Below are 19,054 nucleotides of genomic sequence, written 5' to 3'. Positions count from 1 at the left end.
TTGGATGTTTACAAGCTTATGTTCATAATATGATATTTTGATAAATTTATCCAAATTTTGGAAATTTTTGTTCTAGGGGTATTTTGGTCATTTGTACAAAAATGTACAGTGCTAACGGAGGTTAACCGAACGGCGATGGTAAATTGTAGAAGTTAAGCAAAGGTCGATGGCATATTGTAGAATATGACAAAGTCAGTGGTAAATCGTAGACGTGTGACAAAGTTAATGGCATATAATAGATTCACTCAAATTTATATGATTGTCGTCTTCAATTTCTAGCATGCAAAATGAAAAGACTCCTTACTCTCTTCACACTTTTGTAATCGGACCCAAACCAAAGCTGATATATTGCTTTGTAAAAGCAAGTCACAATCATTATTGTGTGCTTGCAGTAACAGGACTTTCCTAGCTTCTCCATGACGACGTTTAATTTCCTGGCCTAGCTAACAACCTCCTACTGTATGATCAAAGCAAACGATCGATCTGACGTACGTGTGGTACATACAGAAATTAAATTGCATCTAGATGGATATATAAGGCAGTTGTGAGGAGTTACAAACAAGAAACTAATTTGAGGCTCTCTGACCTTAGCAAGTTGAAGTTTATGAAGTGTGACACATCGCTTACTTAATCTTTCAGAGAGATGCTTTGCTGCCAATCCCGGCCGCAAGCATGACGCGGGCATGTGCAACTAGTTACTATTATGTGAGAACCATTTTTCCCGCCACACATTTCTTTAGCCATACTTCGTTCATCCCGATATAAATGCGGTTATAGATTTTTGTGTTCAACTTTTGACTGTCCGTCTTATTTAAAAATTTTATTAAAAAAATTAAAAATAATTTATGTTTTATTATCTAATAACGATAAAAATACTAATTATATATTTTTTTAAATAAGACGGATGGTTAAACGTTGGACACGGAAAACCACAACTGCACTTATATTGGGACGGGGATAGTATGTGTTAACTTAGAATCCAGTGATTTATTTAATGAATATAATCCTTTCGTTTTTTAATAGATGATACCGTTGACTTTTTTTCACACTTTTTGATCCAAACAAGGCCTCAGTGCAGGGCATGAACAGCAATTATAGGCCACCAAACATGAGTGGTCTCTATTAATCTACTACTACCATTAATATAATCAATAGAAAAATCGATATGAACAGTTAATTTATGATTATGAGTTCTACATATACTGGCCACTGGCCAGTAGATTAGTTGAGGTGGCAGTATATATATTTATTAAATTAAGAAAATATGAATCATCTAGATAGTGGCGGAGTTAGGATAAAATTATAGTGAAAGCTAAACCAAAATAACTAAGAGTAACTAAGAGAGATTTAGGGTTGGTTTAGATTTTTTTTTTGACTTCCTAACAGCCTCAAACAAAGTCTATATTAGCCCCTCATCTATATATATATATATATATGGATTAGAATTTTAGATGGGTATTATGGGGGCTCTGATGGTATATTAGGGCAGGGGGTGCCCACGCTGCCTCCGCCCCCTGCATCTAGATCAATTCTACTAGTACTACCACTGGAGGCCATTGTAAAACACATAAAAATACACTACTCCTACAAACAATTAAACCGTTTAATTAATTCCAGCCTCACCTTTTACTGTTCTACGCCATTTCACCGTTGCAAAATGACATTTGATGAGACTTAAGATATAGTGTCTATTCGAAGCAACACAAGTACTACACAACAACACAGACATGCCCTCTCAAAAAAAAAAAGGTTCCATTTAATTTCTTTTCTCGGGGAGAAAAAAAAAAGCAAAACAGTGAAATGTTTTCACCATGAAAGATATATGCACCCACGACAATATATGTGGATATCGTGAACGCGCACGCACGCCTCAGGATATCCATATGTTCTTGTGTAAACTCGATTCGACATGCCTTTCAATTCCCCTTCAAAAAAGCATGGTAAAGAGACACAGATCGACAGAGACAGAGAAAGAGATAGAGAGAGCTTGTATTTTGTGATCTGGGAGAAGGAACCTGTTTACCAGCATGTCTTATCGTGCTAACAACTTTGAAGCCAACCAAAGAACGCTACTTTCTTGGCTCAAAGTTTAAAGAAAGCGAAAAAAAATGCTTTTATGCTTTCCACGAGCTTCAAGAATGTTATTTTGAGAAAATAAATCTCCAAAGAATCAATAAGGTGTATGGGTATGTGATATAGGTATTTGAACTTCCAAAATGTAGTTTAGGTCCCCAATTTATCTTGAGTTTCATGTAGGTTTAAACGGGCTCCAACCCGCTATGTGTGCTAACTTGGTATACTATGGTAACGCCTACCTCTCAGTAGGACCCACATGTTAGTCACATATAGAAAAAATAATAAAAACATATTTTTCTCCTCTCTCTTTTTTATTTTTTTTCAAAATTAAAAACATCTATTTCTCTCCTATCTCTCCTCTCTTTTTCAAATTTTTTCTATGTGACTGACATATGGGTCATGGAGCATGTTGGAGCTCAATTGAACTTATATACACATAGGACAAGTTTAGAGGACTGGAAAATGTATTTTGAGAATTCAATGATCTAGATGGTATGTCCGCACAAGTTTAGGAACCGGTCATACACTACACTTTTAAAAAATTATTCTTACAGGGTAATTAAGAATTGTTCTTTATCAGGAGCAAATTAAGTTAGAGAGAAGTGAAGAGATTTTTCATGTGAATTCTCTCTTCCAAACGAACGGTTAAACCTAACGGGTCTAAATCGGAATTGAAACACTCAAACACACACGGGCCAAATCGGACTACGACCGGACCAAGCATCACACATGCGTTCGACTATGCTCGCGAAAATTAAGCTAGAGAGGAAGGCAGGAAGCTAGCTAAAGACAAGTACAAATCGCATATTATTATTACAGGGTTAGCAAGAAAGGTAAAAAGATTGGATGTGAAGAAGTGAAGTTGGCCACCATAGGTCATGAGAGCGACCACACTAGCTTTATCGATGATGCTTTGCTGCTTACAAGGGGCTAGCTTGTGCACGTCTGCACCAGTTCATTGTTTTTACATGGCTTCCATTGATGGCGGCAGCCATATGGTGTGTTTAAGTTCACGCTAAAATTAGAAGTTTGATTGAAATTAAAACGATGTGATGGAAAAGTTGGAAGTTTGTGTGTAGGAAAGTTTTGATGTGATGAAAAAGTTTAAAGTTTGAAGAAAAAGTTGGGAACTAAACCAGGCCATAGTATAAAAGTGAAGAGTGATATTTTGCCATCAGCTTTACTGGACAAAAGCATGCCGAGGCCGCAATCCAATCAATCAAACCGGTCTCAAGCACTAAATCTGATTCAAAGTTGACAGCGAGTGATTCCATCATCCTACTTTCTACTTTGGACTTTGGAGTACTTATCAGTGCTGGACACTATTTAATTTGGCTGAAATATAACCGGTTTTTGTAAAATTGAGGCTTTCATTTGACAACAAATCACAGGCCGACAGTACGTAATTCCTATATATCTTGGAAGCAAAAAGAACGAAAATATGAAATTGATTCCACTCAGGGAGCCCAGGTTTAAAGGTGACAAAAGACAAGCACAATCATGTCACAAAATGACCACGGATAGAAGGTTGATAACATGCGATCTGCTGAACACAAACATCTTTCCGCCCTTTATTGTATTCATTTTGGATATGAACAGTAAAAATGATTCAAAAGAAGTATTGACCAGTGGCACCAAACGCACAGAAACGTAGAAGTATCAAGAATGCACGACCCGGTATGTGTGTGTATAACCCTCTAGTATAATACATGTGACGGAGTGTCACCAACTCTCTCAAGAATTACTGTTACAATATCACACCGCTATAGAAAAAGACTGTTGACCACAAAGGCCCATATGACAACTGCAACGAACGTACAAAGATGGCAAGGAGCCATGGGGAATTGTAAGCGCCAAACTGCACAGGTGGCAAAGAGAAGCATATGCCATGGTTTTTCCCAGTCATGTAGATGGGCAAAACGCGGTTAAGGGAAGACTGTATCACGAAAAGGAAGCTATGGACCACGAGCCTTTGTGAAGCACAAGCAACCAGATGACTGACCATCTGGTATCATGCCACCACCTTTGCTTGTGTCAAGAGCCTCTAGAAGCTGCACCACCTCATCCATATCAGGACGCTTATCAGGATTTGCATCCCAGCATTTCCGCATGATATTTGCGAATGCACTTGGACAGCATCTAGGAACGTCTGGGCGCAGGTTCTGTCCATAGAAGTAGGATTAATCATTTGTGTGAAGAAAGATAAACTGACAATAGGAGTATATCCGGACTAGAACAAGACAAACCTGATGGACAACAGCAGATGAGACATCGGCAAAACTTAGGTCTGGGTATGGCATGTCACAACAATAGATTTCCCATAAGCAAATTCCAAAACTATAAACATCACATTTCCTGTTGTACGGTTTACCATCAAGAACCTGTTAATGCATACAAAGAAAATAGATTTTTTGTGTGTTACAAGGAAAATCACTCAATAAAAGGTGTCCATCTTGAAAACAAGAAATTTAAAGAGATCAGGCCTGTGAATACCTCTGGGGCCATATAACCAAGAGTGCCTGTCGCACCAGTCATATCCTTTGGATTCTGAGCCTCGACCCGAGCAACACCAAAATCAGCAATTTTAAGGTTTCTCTGTGTATCAAGGAGCATGTTTTCAGTTTTGACATCACGATGTACAATCTTTCTAGAGTGGAGATAGCTCAATCTGCAAAGCAAAGCACCAGCTAATTAGTATTCAGAGGTGAATAGGGCACAAAAATAAATTCAGGTGGAAGGCTAATTACCCTCTGGCCAAATCCAATGCAAGCTGAACTACAACTTTATATGCAAGCTTCCGTCGACTGTTCTTTATCAGATACTGCTTCAAAGTTCCTCCAGCTAGATATTCAACCACAACACAACATGCTCTGGCAGGCAAGTTGGTGCGTGCACCAGCATTGGAATTGTTGGTTGGAATCTTAAGATCTGTAGTCCCCATTGAGGCTCCAACAAACTGCAAAAAGACAATACAACATGTGAGCAGTGAGCTACTTCTGAAATAACCCAAAAGTCAAAAAAAAAAAAATGGACAACACAGGACAAGTTAATTTGAATCAAATTTAATACTCCGTAAACCATGGATCAGAAGCTTTACAAAATTTAACACAAGAACAAGCATATGTACTCCCTCAATCCCAAAATATAAGCATTACTAGAGTTTTTCACAGAGACTAAGGAGAGAGGTGCAATTAAATAAGGGGTTGAGATAAGAAAGTAGGTGGAAAAATTAAATGAGATGGCTGTGATTGGTTTATATGAAGAAATAGGTGGAGAAGTTGCTATGCTTTGGGAAAAAATTTGAATGATAGAAGTTGCTATATTTTGGGATGAAGTATCAGATATGAATGTAGGCATGATTGCTGGAAGCCAGGTGTGCTTGGGAAATATTCACCTTTGTAACATTAGGATGGCTGAGCTTATGCCAAACTGCAACCTCCTGCTTAAATGATGTCCGCAAAGCAGCAGTTTCAGCTTCTGTGGCAAAACCATCTTCTCCCCAATCCAACAGCTTCACTGTATATCATGAAGAATTATTATTTACTTTCTACATGAAATATGGCTTGCACCACATAATTTTGAACAAAACAATGGAAATGATGAAGCGCCATATCATTTGTGAGTACAATACAAGCACAAAGAATTAAACTTTAGATACCAAAGCAATATGTTTTTAGAGAGTTGTATGGCCTATTGTCCTGAACTAACAAATACCCTCATCCACACGGTGAGGATTCCACAAAACTGAAATGCTCCATGGACGAAAATGTCCTAGTATAAAATTCTGATATACAGATGAAAGAATCAGCAATGGGTCAAACACTGTTATCAAGCCACACGATCAGTCACGACTAGTCGTAGATTAGTTGTAAAGTCGGTCAAAGCCACACAACTAGAAGGCCACGACTCGACCAAACAGCAAGTTGCGCAATTAATCGTAGATTTGTCGTAGAAAATCACCAATTCACCATGCTAATTGGTTTTTTTTGTGTTTAATACGTTAATTTTGTTTCTTGTTGGCTTATGTTTTGCTGGCTACTCCATAGTCCATAGTTTATACTATATATAGTGCTTAGTACAGTATAATAGTAGTAAAGACTATATAGTGCATTCCCTGTTTGTGCACAACCAAGTCGTGGACCAGTCGACCAAGTTGATAAGTCGGTTCAGGGGTACCTTGACTTGACAACCATGGGGTCAAAGAAAGCAAATCTTTATCCAGCAAAAAAACATGCAGCATGGAGTAGGGAATATTAAGCTTCAGAGATTGGAGGAAAATCTTATTTGCTGTAGTAAAAAAATTACTATTGAGAATGTTAAAACAATGTTTTTCAGCTTTTGAAAATTACCCAATTTCAAAAAAGACAGAGAATATCAACTGGTAGAAATATTAGTGGAAAACTAAATGAAGGGGTTTGCTTCAGCATTGCGACTAATAAAAAGCTTACGATTCGTTTAATAAATAAGGATTATACTATTTCTTACAGTTATATAATAACTTCAAATGTGCATGGTTTTGATTTTATTGAATAGATTGCATGGACCAGAGAATCACCATGATCTGCTCTTTTTGGTGAGGAAACACAGCAGGCCTGATTTCAGGTCGCTGTTGAAGGCATAATAACAGTCGACACTGCTTAGAGAATATCCAGAATGCCAGCAAGGAAAGCAAAGTACTCATGGAAGAGAACAATATATTAAAATTGTTCATGGACAAGAATGTGCGCATCTAAATTCTTGCATCTATGATAACCATATATCATACTCCAGTCCATAGTTTCTGGTTTGCTGCATTTCTCAACCCAAATCCAACAAAACATTGTACTGCAACTTAGCTATAAAGTTATCATGGATAGACTCTACATGGAGTTCTATCAATTATTGGCATTTCATAAAATGTCTTTATTAGTGCAAGTATTCAAATTGAATGAAAGAGAAAACTTGCGGTGGTTATATTGAACTCATGGTAGGTCGGAAACATCAGTTTTACAAAGCTATCATCCTATTTTTCTCCCAACTAATATGGACCAGCCCAACCAAATTAGACACCAAAACATGATGCATTAAATGAAGCATGAACAATTAACAAGAGACTTCTAAATCAGGTAAAAGAAAGCACAGGAGCGACTGTTAGGTAAAGCTTTTGCTACACAATTGAGGTATCCGGTGTGCCTGTGTAATAAAGTTAAATCAAGCATATGAAATAAATGTGTTCGATACAAACAAACACAAAATGTTCAGCTCATACTAGATAGGTAAGTAATAATAACCATCCTATACCTTGTATGAAACAAGCTTGTGTCTACTTGTTTCAACATGTGTCATATTACCTACAACTACAAGATTTATATCAATTAATAGTAATAGCTAGAATTGCATATGTCACTGACCATCATACACAAGAGACCATAAGACCATCTATTGAAAACATCAGCTCCTAATCGAGCAACGTCCATTCACATTTTCCAATACATTGTAACAAAAAGAGTCTGATAAGAGTGACAGATACCTGCAACATCTTGGCCATCATATGTGCCGCGATACACGGTGCCGTAGGTCCCCTGAGCAATGACGTACCGGATCTCGAGCTTAGCAAGGTCGATCTCCCAGTCCTCCTTGGGGCCCTGCGCCTTGAGATTGGCCTTGCCCCAGGTCTTGGTAAGCTGCTTCTCGAGCTGGATATCTAGGCTGGTGAGATCGATCTTGTCAGCGCGCACGTACGCCGTGTCGCTGCTCCCCAGACTCCCTGACCTCTTCAGCTTCTCCCTCCCCTCGGGGATGTCGCTGGTACTCGACGCCATCTCTCTGGCCGGCCGCCGCCTGATAACTACAAACAATCCCCCAAAACCGAGAATTCCCTTACTCGAAATGCACAATTTCACAATTGGCGTTGCAGGGAACACGCTCGCAAGCACAAGATAATGATATATGGGAAATCAAGAGGCGGAGCTAACGCTGGGGCATGGGGGAATTCAGCTAAATTTGATAAATTCTCTATTGCCTTTTTTTGTTCGAAACAAACTGCAAACTAATTTGCATCAATAGGAGGGGAAAGGAATCGGCACGAGTCAAAGATGGATCTCCGAGTGAGTCTACTACGGCGGCGGCGGAGGGATTGCTACGAGAGGAGGAGGATTACCTTCAATTCGACTCGGAAGCGAGACGGGGAGGGGGAGGAGGAGGGGGGGGGGGGGGCGCCGGGGCACCGCGTCACACCCTCCAAACCCTGCTCGTCGCCGGCGGTGCGTGGGCCGCGCAGAAGGGGAGGAGGAGGAGGAGGGCGTCGAACACCGTGCCCTCCGGGGGGGTAGGGGAGGGGGGAGGGGGTTGGCGCCTCGCCGGCGGCGGCGAGCGCGAGGGGAGGAGGGCGGCCGTGCCTGGGTGGCTCCGGCTGCTGAGCAGATCGGAAAAGAGGAGAGAAGAGGAGAGACGGAGTAGACCAGACGACCAGTAGAGTTGGGGCGGCCGCCCGGCCCGGGGGCAGCGGGAGGGCATTTTGGGCATTTCGTCGGCCTCTTTTCTTAATTTGAAAATTATAATTCCTGACACCGTTAAAATTCATTTCCGTCCAAATGGCGTCCGATGAGACCATGTACAACGCTCCACCGTGGGCAGTGGTCTCGGGCCTCTAGCTAAGCGGGTGGGCAGATGTGCCCGCGCAGTGGGGTGGCTTAAGGGGAAGTTGCGTGCCCTGTAGACGTCATAGTAACCCAACCGCGCCTTAGCTCGGAGCCATGGTCTACGTCACAGGTTGGGTGAATTAGTGAGCCTCAGCAAGTAGCTCGGAGGAGTAGGAGGGGGAGGGGCACTTACCAGATACCAGCAGCCGGCAAGCTCCTTTGCACCGTCGGAAAGAGATCACATCCTCGAAGCTCATCGTCGTGCGCTGCTGCCACTACCAAGGTCGTCGCCGATTGCTGCCAATGCCTCCGAAGAGTCTGGCGAGTCACCAGCGTCCGGATCCAGCGAGCTCGTCGCTAGCCGAGGTCACGGCCGGACCCGGCGAGCTCGCTATCTAGTCGCCATCGCGCTCCCCAACCGTCGCAAGGAGAGGGAAGAGATCTCCAACTCGCCGGCGGAGAGGGGAGAGAGCTCGAGCTCGTAGCCCTCTGCCACGGAGCTTGACACCATGATCTATGCAGCCGAGGATGGTAGAGGCGACACTGCTGCCGACGGTGAGCGGAGTGAGAGGGGAGGCGTCACCGTGTTGGTGGTGTCTGGTGGCTTCGGTTCGGTAGGGAAAAGGAGTGGGGAGGGGAGGAAAATGAGATAGATAGGGGATGACAAGTGGGACCGATAGGAGGTTAGGGGTATATTTGTGTTTCCTTTTGTTATCACGGGGTCCAAATTATAAAAAAAATCAATTGATTTAATAATAAAGTTTTACATGGGCTGACATGCAAAAAACTAAGGGTTGAAACACAAACATCACTCAGGGGTGGTTTCCGTTGTGGGAGTTGTGGTCTTTAAGTTGTCTTTTCCTGCATGGCACATCAAGACCGCTAGTAGTAGTGGTCTCCATTATACATGCCCTAAGACACTAAAGTTGTGTTCGGCAGCCTGTGTTCCGAATTTCTCTCCCTCATGTTCCGCGTGCACGCTTTTTAAAATGTTAAACGTGTGTTTTTTGCAAAAAGTTTCTATAAGAAAGTTGCTTTAAAAATCGTACTGATCCATTTTTGAAAAAATAGTTAGCTAATACTTAATTAATCACGTGCTATGGACCGTGCTATTTTCCATGCGCAGGAGATTTGTTCCCATCTCCTCCTAACGAACTCAGTGTGGTTTCTTCATCTCATTTTGATCATCACCTAAGTAAAGAGCCCAGAGACCTAGGATAACTAAATTTTTATTAATCTATAATTAATTCTCACGATTAAGGTACTACGTTGTTTCGTATCCCGTGGATTGCATCAAGTTTTAAATATTGCATGTAGTTGTACCAATAGGAATTAATCATGGTTTGTTGCATGCAGTGCATTCGATATTCATTTAGTTTTTACACAAATAAATAAAAAGGCACTTGTTAGAGGATGATCATTTTGAGAAGACCTTAAAAACCTTAGATGATGATCAAACTAGGATAGACGAAGTATTTCTTACTGCCGAGTGACAGACACACACCGCTTAGGATTAAATTGTTCCACGTAAATTTGTTGGGGATTAAAGAGACCAATTTCAGCTTTAGCTACTCCCTAACTATGCATAGGGAAAAAAATCCAAATTAATTGTAGTATTGTGAATTATTACATCCCTAAAACTAGCAAACACTCCCAATTTTTCAATCCAGACAAATTATCACCCTAACTCAATACAGAGTGGTTTATATCAGCCCATCCGATGAGCGGGCATACTTAAACATACCACCCCACTTACACTTTCATCCTCTCCGTGTACAAGGGTTAACCTGGGAGTGGTATGGTTAGATGGAAAAGGCCTTATGAGCTGGTTTCACCATTGCTAAACTAGCAAGGTGGCACTAAACATGCGCACACTGCTCTCACAGGCCACACATTCCAAATCCTAATTGGGCCAGGATGTCACACTTGCAACCTCGATGCATACGGTGAGGAGCTGCACGAGGAGCATGAGCTAGAGATGGCGGGGCCTCCTTGTGTGGCCCTGGCTTGATCAACCATGAGCACCACTAATTAAGCTCATAGTTTTGATTGGCTCAATCTTTCGATGAGTTGATGATAACAACAATTTTGGAGAAACATTTACAACATGACTACAACTGTACAAGACGTTGTTGTGTTGCGCCCTTGCGATCGATTCACCTCTCTGTGTGTTGTTAGATCTTGTTGGTGCAAATCAATCTTATTGCCGCTAGCAAATCAAAGAAACAAGTAAGAACAAGATAAAGACAGTTTGATATTGCAAATAGAAATTAAATACGCACGATAACTTGGGGTTTCGAAGATGAGTAATTAGGTGGTCTAGCCGACACGAGTAAGTACAAGGTAAAGTAGCAATGGCTAAACTTTAATCTAAACAAACTCTAGACACTCTGAAGGGATACATGGCTATTTAAGGAGATGAGGGGACGACCAAAGGGTCCCTAGGGTCGTGCTCCACCAGGATGGGGCTCACCCCACATGGGCCGGGGTCCTGAACGAAGTTACAAATCCAAAGGCCCACGACAGGTATCGTAGCACCATGTTTCTTCGATTATGGATGACTGAGATGGAATTTGGCGATGAGGCTAGATCCGTTGCAAAGAGGACTCCGATAAGAGCTATCCATCAAATACTCACAGAACCAAAACAGAGCTTGTATACATATTTGGCAGTCGTTTGAAGTCAGCACGGTAGCAGGTAGCCGAATTTGATTCCATCACTTGGACGGCTTGATCTTGATGTATTCTTCTTGATCCCTGAAGTGAACAATTGTTATACCTATGGTAGTAGGTCACATCATCCTCCTCTTCTTCATAGAAAACCGTCCTCAGTTTTTCCATATGGTGCTCATCGCGTAGTGCATGGTCATGCATATAGAAGTGCCTACATGAAAATAAATGCAACAAACTTTCGTCATGTAATATCATCAGTTATTTAGCAAATAGTATTAATATCCAATGAAACAAATGTACCCGATATAGACGCACAACAAAGAACATCGATGCCACATTTGATTGTTTCGCTTGCTGCTCATTTGCTCCCTTCTTCAGAAGCCGAGTACTCATATGGCGCAACTACCTAGGTGCATGGCGACCACAAAGAAAGATCCGGTCTCTCCTCTTCCTTAGAACCGACCTGATGCTTCAAATCAAAACAACACAAACTCGAGATAACATGATTAGCAATGATACTACTCTCTAGCTTGCTATTTTCTCACGTAATTATAAGAGGTTCCAAATCTAAACATATATAAATTATGTGCACCAAATATAATCCTCTATTATTATGTTTGCCAAAGATATAAAATATAGTATTAGTTGGACATGGCAATTCAAACTTAGCCAATAATTTCTTCTTCAAATTATTTACTAGCTCACAAATATCATCAAACTGGACATAGCCCAAAGTATTTAAAGAAGACAATACTTTGCGTTCCTTAACTTCATTAGACATGTGAACAACATGCTTAAAATCAACACATAAAGGATTAACAATAGGAATATCATGTTCATTCACTAATTGTGGAATGAGTATAAGTGAAGCAGTATCACGCAACTCTTCTTTATCACAAGGAACAACAAAAAAAATCAACTTGTGACAAAGTAATCTCAACAATTGGTTTCATTAATGGTTTCCCTACTATAGCATGAAAAGTGGACAAATTCAATTTATTAACAGCACATTCACCTTGATTAGTTTTAGCATCATCTAGTTTACCTTTGGTGATTTCTTCAAATGATGGAGGTGCATCGAATTTGAGTGTGAATAAAGGGAATGATGGTTCAATCATGTCTCTCTCCTCCTTTTCATGATTATGCACTTCCAGCAAATGGTTAGTAATAGGAGGCAAAAACATAGCGTGTTGTTTTTCCATGTCCTCCTCTATTTGACTTTTAGTATTGCAAGCAAGTTGTAACAAATGAGAAATAGATTTGTAACTTTGACCGGCAAGCATGTCCATTATATGCCACTACTGAATTAAATACCAAATTTACACCGTCAATACCTTCATTAATATGAAAATGTAAAACATCCAACATAGTGGTAGGATTTATTTCTAACAAATTCCACGAGAGTTGGTGTATATTTGGACGCTGGTGACAAACTACTAAAGTTGAGAAGAAATATACATAAAGTAGGAGGAGAATCAAACTCATATTCAAGCCTATGGAGTTTTGGGCACACAAACCTAACGAAACATATTCAAATGGGCCCATTCACCCATCACCATATATATGGGCTGAGGGATTGTCACGCCCAGAAATTTAGCCCCAAATTTCTAGATTATTTTGTGTATTAAATCCCTATCCAGGACCGGTCAGGTACACAAAACGACAAGTAATATATAGTTCCAAACGTAAATAAAGTGTAAATACTTACAGAAGAGGCACTTAGTACTCACATCAAAAGAGAACGATAGAAGCGAAAAAGACGATCCTAGCGGGGCTTCAGCTCCACTCCACAGGCAAAACTCAACTGGGTCTGAGCCTTGGTCCTCTAACTTCGTCTTCAGCTCAGAAGTGCTACACTTTTGAAAAGGAGGAATAACAGTAAGGCTAAGTATAACCATCGTACTTAACAAGCCACACCATTGATGCAGGCGCGCAAGGGGACTCAAGGAAGGTTTGTGGCTATTTGCATAAAGGTGGTTGTAAAGCATTTACAGTTGGAAAATAGTAAAACAATTGATTAATTAAGGTAATATTAGATCTCCACTGATCAACGCTACGCCACGTTGAACAGGCCCAACCATCCCACCTGAACTACACAGTGCATTGGGTCGATTTATTAGGGTGAGACTAATCACTGTGAATCTGGTCGATCGCCCATAACCGCGGGCACGGCTATTCGAATAGTTTTACTCTAGCTAGAGGTGCACAACTATACCCATAAGACACAATCCACTGGCATGTCACCGTGCCATGCATGACATGTCACCATGTCGAGTAATTGTGACAAGACCCTTCATATAACCCCATCTGACCAATCGCATCACACCGCAGGTTTCGCCCCCGCCCCCAGCAGGCAGCGGGCAGCCCCCCTCGTGCCACGGTGAATTCGGAAGCAGCAAAGGCTGTCGTAGGGCCCATCCATACTCCATCACGCCCACCCTAGCCTGGAAATGTCAGCTAGAGGAAAGCTATACTACAGATCAAGTAGTTTACCCATTCCCGCTTGTGGCAAGCGTGGTATGTCTTCCAGGGTTTCCCGCGAACCGGTCCTGCCATGGGTGTGACTAGCAAAACCATGCACCCACAGCCCACCATTATGTCGCATTTTAGTAGGATAATTATGACCAATGAAACATGGCCGGATATTCCGATCACGCAGCTCGTCTGGATACTAAGAGGTCTAATACTGTAATTATCCCGTCAACTGAGCTAGTGGTAATTAAGCATGGCTAAGCATGTAGTTGTAGCTAGGTCAACATAAGTAACACAAGCTAGTTGATTTATTACCCAAGGTTGACAAAGGACAGATATCAAGTAAATATGACACAAGCGAGCAGATAGGTACACCCTATTCCCATGTAATTAGCAAAACATGCATATTTATTTGCAATTGCCCAAACAATAAAACATTTATAAATTGAGATCAACATGTTCAACGGGAATGTGTGACTTGCCTTGCTTCTTCAAAAGAATCTTCTGAACACTTTTCCTCGCGATCGCGATCTTCTGAAACGGCGGAATCTACGTGCTGGCACGCAAAATGAGGAAAACTCTAATAAAAACCAAGTAAACAGTACATGGAAAGTAAACAAACATGTAGAGCTCGATTTTAGATGAATTTTGCAAGTTGAATGGCCCAATTCGGAGTTCGTATGAATTAGTTATGAATTTTAAAGTTTTAAGCTATTTAAATGAATTTCTATAATTAACATTGATTTATTGCGCAATTAATAATGATTTATGACATCATACGAGGGATAGGTGGCACTGTCAAGTGGGCCCCACCTGTCGGTGCCTCAAGGGAGACGGGTGCACGGTGGACCGGGTCCACGCGTGCACTGACCCGCGGGCGCACCACGTGGCAGCCACGTGGTGGCCACGGTGGACGGGGAGGATGAGGTGGCGCCGACGTGGCGCCACGGGGGCACCGATGTCGGGCGGCACGGGGAGGGCCACGTGGACGGCCCAGATCGCCTCGACGGGGATCGGGTGGCCACAGGTGAACGGGAGCGGCGGTAGCCGGCCGGCCAGCCGTCCGGGAGGCGGCGGCGTGTCGGCTCCCAAAACTAATGATTCGGAAACCGACATGTTTAACTATATCAAGCCCTGGATCAGTAGATTGATACAGCTTCAACAATCTGGATCTTCATTGCGTACATTTGAACAAGGCTCCAAAGGAGATGTTATTACATAAAATAATAGGGGAATTTACAAGATTGTGGCTAACTATTACAGCAGAAGTTATAGTGTGACTCAACTCTAAGGTTTTGCTATAGACTTAAACCATCTAATTAATCTATATTTGAGAACTAGGTTGAAATAAGACTAACTTATATGATTGAACTCCTGGCTTCGGCAAGAACTTCAATTTAACTCTGGAAAAAGGGGGTTGAAGCAAGGGTGAGTACAACGTACTCAGCAAGCTATTATATTCAATAATGAATGTATGAAAAGGTAATATTTGAGTAGGATTACGATTACTTACAGAAGGCAGAGAATATAGAAATAGAAAGCCTGATGTTTTAAATGCAGCAGCATTTAGTAAAATCTTGAATTAGGTTTCTAACCAAAGTACCATATGAGTCCCGATACTCAATTCCGTGAGCACGGCTATTCGAATAGATTCATGTTTATTTTACTGCAGTAAATGTACGCTTTACCCGCAATCCATGACATGCCAATATTCATTAGCTTAGTCATGGCAAAGCTTTTCGGTTACTAACATCAGTGGCACCTGTTCCATGAATTCTCATCCTCATGCGCTCTGAACGTAACGTTATTAGCAGCGAGAGGAGTTCTGGCGTTCCCGAGGTTTTTAGAGAGAGAACTGGTTGAGAGACCCCCGTCATCTCAACCAGGTTTTTACAATACACACACACTTGAGCTCAACAAATCATTTACCTGCGCCTCGGTAAATGTTATATTTGCCCTTCGCGGCATATGCCCTTCGCGGCATAAGTTTGCCTCCTACGCGAGGACTTAAATAAGAACCACTGTACAGAGGTACCACCTTTGCTAGATAACCTACTTTGCAAGGTCTGTCCCCATTCTATAATTGCGGTCGTACTCGTTCGTTTGACATAAGTACTTGGTAATAACTATATCGACTGAGACAGTACTAGCCACCCGGAAATCAACCAATTCCTATGTACTATCCAAATCTAAGTTCATTATATTTTTATGCAGACTAACTAGGCAGGGCTAAGCAAAGCTAGCGTATCTGGTTTGCTATATGTTCAGGTTATGCATTCAAAATCATGAATGACTAATGCATAGAATAGATATATAAGAATATAGGATATTTATGCTCAAAGGGGAGGAATAATAACTTGCCTTGCTCCAACGCGAATAAATCCAAGGTAGGCAACCTGATTATCCGATCCTTGAAATACCACAGGTTGCCATCCAAAATAAAATAAACTCTATTGAAGAAGAGGAAGAGCCAAATTCAATAAAAGCCATAAAATGACAAAAGATCGATAAGCGGCTAAGAGAGCTAGGGTTCAGGGTATAATATCTATCTCCTTTAAAGGGTATAGGGATTATTGGGTTAATATGTGTAGGTTCTAAAGGGTTGGAGGCTAGAGGGGATTAAGTAACAATTGTCACTTATATTTTATTTGTGGTTTTTGGTTTCTTGGAGAATAGGGGATATACCGAATAATCTAACTGGTTAAGTGGATATGTGGCTAGCATTGGTCGAGGTTGGGCTTTGGTAGAAGAATGGCTAGGATTTAGTTGTTCTCGAGTCGATGCTAAAATAGGATAGCATATCGGCTCGTATTTCATGCATAGGCTATGGGTAGTAGAAGGGTAAATGGTTGGTATGGAGTTTGGATAGCAGGCTGGCTGGGGTTTCATTTGATTAAGCAGCCGATATCGAGGTAGGATGAATATCGGCTGGGATTTGGGTGTTTGCTAGTCGTTGCTAGAGTTCGGCAGTATAACGACTAGAATTGGTATCTTCTCTAGCCGATGTCAACAGACAGCATAACGGCTAGAGGGATAGGAGGTTTATGTGGGTTTAGTGGGGTGGAAGTGTTACTCTGACAACCGTGAGTGGCGGCAGAGTGGCTAGGATCACACAGAGCCCGAGAGCTAACCGTGCGGCGTGCTGTGGAGGTCGAGGGAATAGTGAAGCTCCGACCGCTGTACGCATCAAGGCGTGGGGTGCCAAAAGCAACACTTCGACCTTAGGTTTGGTTTTGCCGGGCTTTACGACCAACGGTCCGACGTCGGGAATAGTAAATCGCGAACATCCCCATGGAAGGCGTAAAGTTCCAACCGACGGCTTTTTAGTGGCTAAAGGGTATTTTGGAAATAAACGTAAATATTAGGAAAGCAAATATAAGTTTAAATTTTAAATTCAATTATAAGATTAAATCAAATATTTATTCAAATATTTGAATAAATTAAGGAAATTCAAATAAAATATTAAAATAGCAAATTTGGTATCAAAATGTAGGGTTTGAATTTAGATGAATTTAGGTCCAAGTTTCACTGGAATCGGATTTACGGTTTAGGAGATATGGGCTTCTAAAGATTGGATTTTTGAATTAAATCTAGAAATTGCGAAATAGTACTGCAGGGGCCCACCTGTCAGTAGCTCTTTATTTTTTTTTTCTTTTCTCCTTCTTCTTCCTCTCGTCTTCTTGTTCCTTCTCTTCTTCCCGTGAACAGCAGAGAGAGAGAGAGAGAAGGGACGCCGGTGCTCCGATCGTGGAACGGCCTCAACGGCGGCGGCCAAGTGTGTTCCCGAGCGACACGCACCCGGGGAAGTGGTCGCCCAGCGAAGGAGTTAGGGGAGGAGGCCGGAACGGCGACGGCAGGAGCTCAACTCCGGCGATAAGAGAAGGTGGTGGTGGCGGTTTATCTCAAGGTGGAGGGAGAGGGGAAATAGGAAAAATGGATTCTCCTCGTCGAGGCAAACGCGATGGCGTAAGGAAATAGAAAGAGGATCAAAGGAGGAGGAGATCGGCCGGTGGTGGGTGATGGCCGGCCATGGCAGGAGAGAGAGAGAGGAGAGCTTCAAGTTCGGATGTGGGAGAACATAGAGCGACCTTGCCGACTATTTATAGGTCGCGGAGAGGCGTTTGTAGAGGCGGTCGTCGATTTGGTCACGGCGACGGTAACTTGGAGGAGGAGAAGACGGCGCCGGTCTGCTTCCTTAGCGGCGGGTTTGCGGCGGCGTGCGCGTGTGGAACACGCGCACTGGGAGGAGGAGGGAGGCGGCTGGATTGTGGACCGAATTGGGCCGTGGGAGTGAGAGGAAGAGAAGGAAAATTCGGCCCACTTTAAAGAGAAAGAAAGTCTAATTTTCATATAGGTTTGAATAATTGATTCCAAGGAAATTTGGATGGCTAAGTTTTACGAGGGATTCGAATTCGGAGAATATTTGAATAAGAAGGTTTGAAAGGAAATTATATCCAAATATAATTTCCAGAAGAGATATTTTCTGGTTTATTTGAGTGCAATATCTTAGAGATGGAGTTTATTTAATGCACTCAAATAGGAATTCAAAAATATTCAACACCATAAATAATATGGCTCTAGATTTGAATATTTTTGAGTATGTGGAGGGAATACGGAGGGAGTAGAGTAAATAGAATTTTAGCCCAAAATATATGGCATGGATTCTAGAGAAGTATATGAGGCTAATAGGAAATTTGGATCGAGAATCAAGGATAGGTTTAAAATCAAAGGGATGGGTTAACAATTAATTCCAAGAAAATTGGAATTACTTTGGTTTAGGTTCAAAGGTAGTGTTGGAGGATTTCTTGGACCATAATTCATAAAGGTAAAAAGAATTTTCAAACTAAATTTGAATAAAGGAAATTTTGGTCGAAAGAAGGTTTAAGATGCAAAATCAAATAAAAGAGAATACCTCGATTTAACAAGATCAATTTTTAGAATAAAACCACGAAAGATTTTAAATACCAAAGAGGGGTTTTATGCATGTTAGTTTTAGGAGGTCCCTCTAATTATAATTTCTTAGGTTTAAGAAGATATTAAAAACATAAGAATCGGCATGATGCATATAGCTAATTTTCAGTATGTTACACGGCGCTCGGCCCGATGGTCGCCGGCAACAATCATCGGCGCCCCGTAGAAGGATCGAATTGTATCCGAGGAACAAGGGGATACAAAAAAGTAATAAGAGAAACGCACAGACCGTACCGAGCCAGT

The 19,054-nt window shown here is 41.6% G+C and overlaps 1 protein-coding gene and 1 long non-coding RNA gene across 2 annotated transcripts; both read right to left on the bottom strand.

The window, feature by feature from the left end:
• Positions 1–3,623: 3,623 nt before the first annotated feature.
• LOC127768374 (serine/threonine-protein kinase STY13-like) lies at positions 3,624–8,473 on the bottom strand. Its single transcript, XM_052293934.1, has 7 exons — positions 8,216–8,473; positions 7,586–7,903; positions 5,471–5,592; positions 4,824–5,032; positions 4,570–4,744; positions 4,323–4,457; positions 3,624–4,238 (listed from the first exon to the last, which is right to left on the bottom strand). Exons 2-7 carry the CDS (start codon positions 7,875–7,877, stop codon positions 4,032–4,034), a joined length of 1,140 nt encoding a protein of 379 aa, XP_052149894.1. The 5' UTR covers positions 7,878–7,903; positions 8,216–8,473; the 3' UTR covers positions 3,624–4,031.
• Positions 8,474–14,365: 5,892 nt separating this feature from the next.
• LOC127768212 (uncharacterized) lies at positions 14,366–17,886 on the bottom strand. Its single transcript, XR_008016560.1, has 3 exons — positions 17,465–17,886; positions 14,654–15,243; positions 14,366–14,396 (listed from the first exon to the last, which is right to left on the bottom strand). It is a non-coding gene; the product is annotated as an uncharacterized LOC127768212 (long non-coding RNA).
• Between the last annotated feature and the right edge of the window lie 1,168 nt (positions 17,887–19,054).

The sequence above is a fragment of the Oryza glaberrima genome, chromosome 3, assembly GCF_000147395.1.
Source record: "Oryza glaberrima chromosome 3, OglaRS2, whole genome shotgun sequence".
NCBI classification, from domain to species: Eukaryota; Viridiplantae; Streptophyta; class Magnoliopsida; order Poales; family Poaceae; genus Oryza; species Oryza glaberrima.
Note: the sequence above shows the minus strand (reverse complement) of the source record. Positions and strands in the feature narration are given on the sequence as shown.

What these genes read in the sequence shown, in the direction of transcription:
- LOC127768374 (XM_052293934.1), bottom strand. Translation starts at nt 7,877, where the DNA reads ATGGCGTCGAGTACCAGCGACATCCCCGAGGGGAGGGAGAAGCTGAAG. An exon ending in TGATGGCCAAGATGTTGCAG is followed by an intron (nt 5,593 to 7,585) that starts GTATCTGTCACT and finishes CATGATATACAG; the next exon opens with TGAAGCTGTTGGATTGGGGA. An exon ending in GCATTGGATTTGGCCAGAGG is followed by an intron (nt 4,745 to 4,823) that starts GTAATTAGCCTT and finishes TTTGCTTTGCAG; the next exon opens with ATTGAGCTATCTCCACTCTA.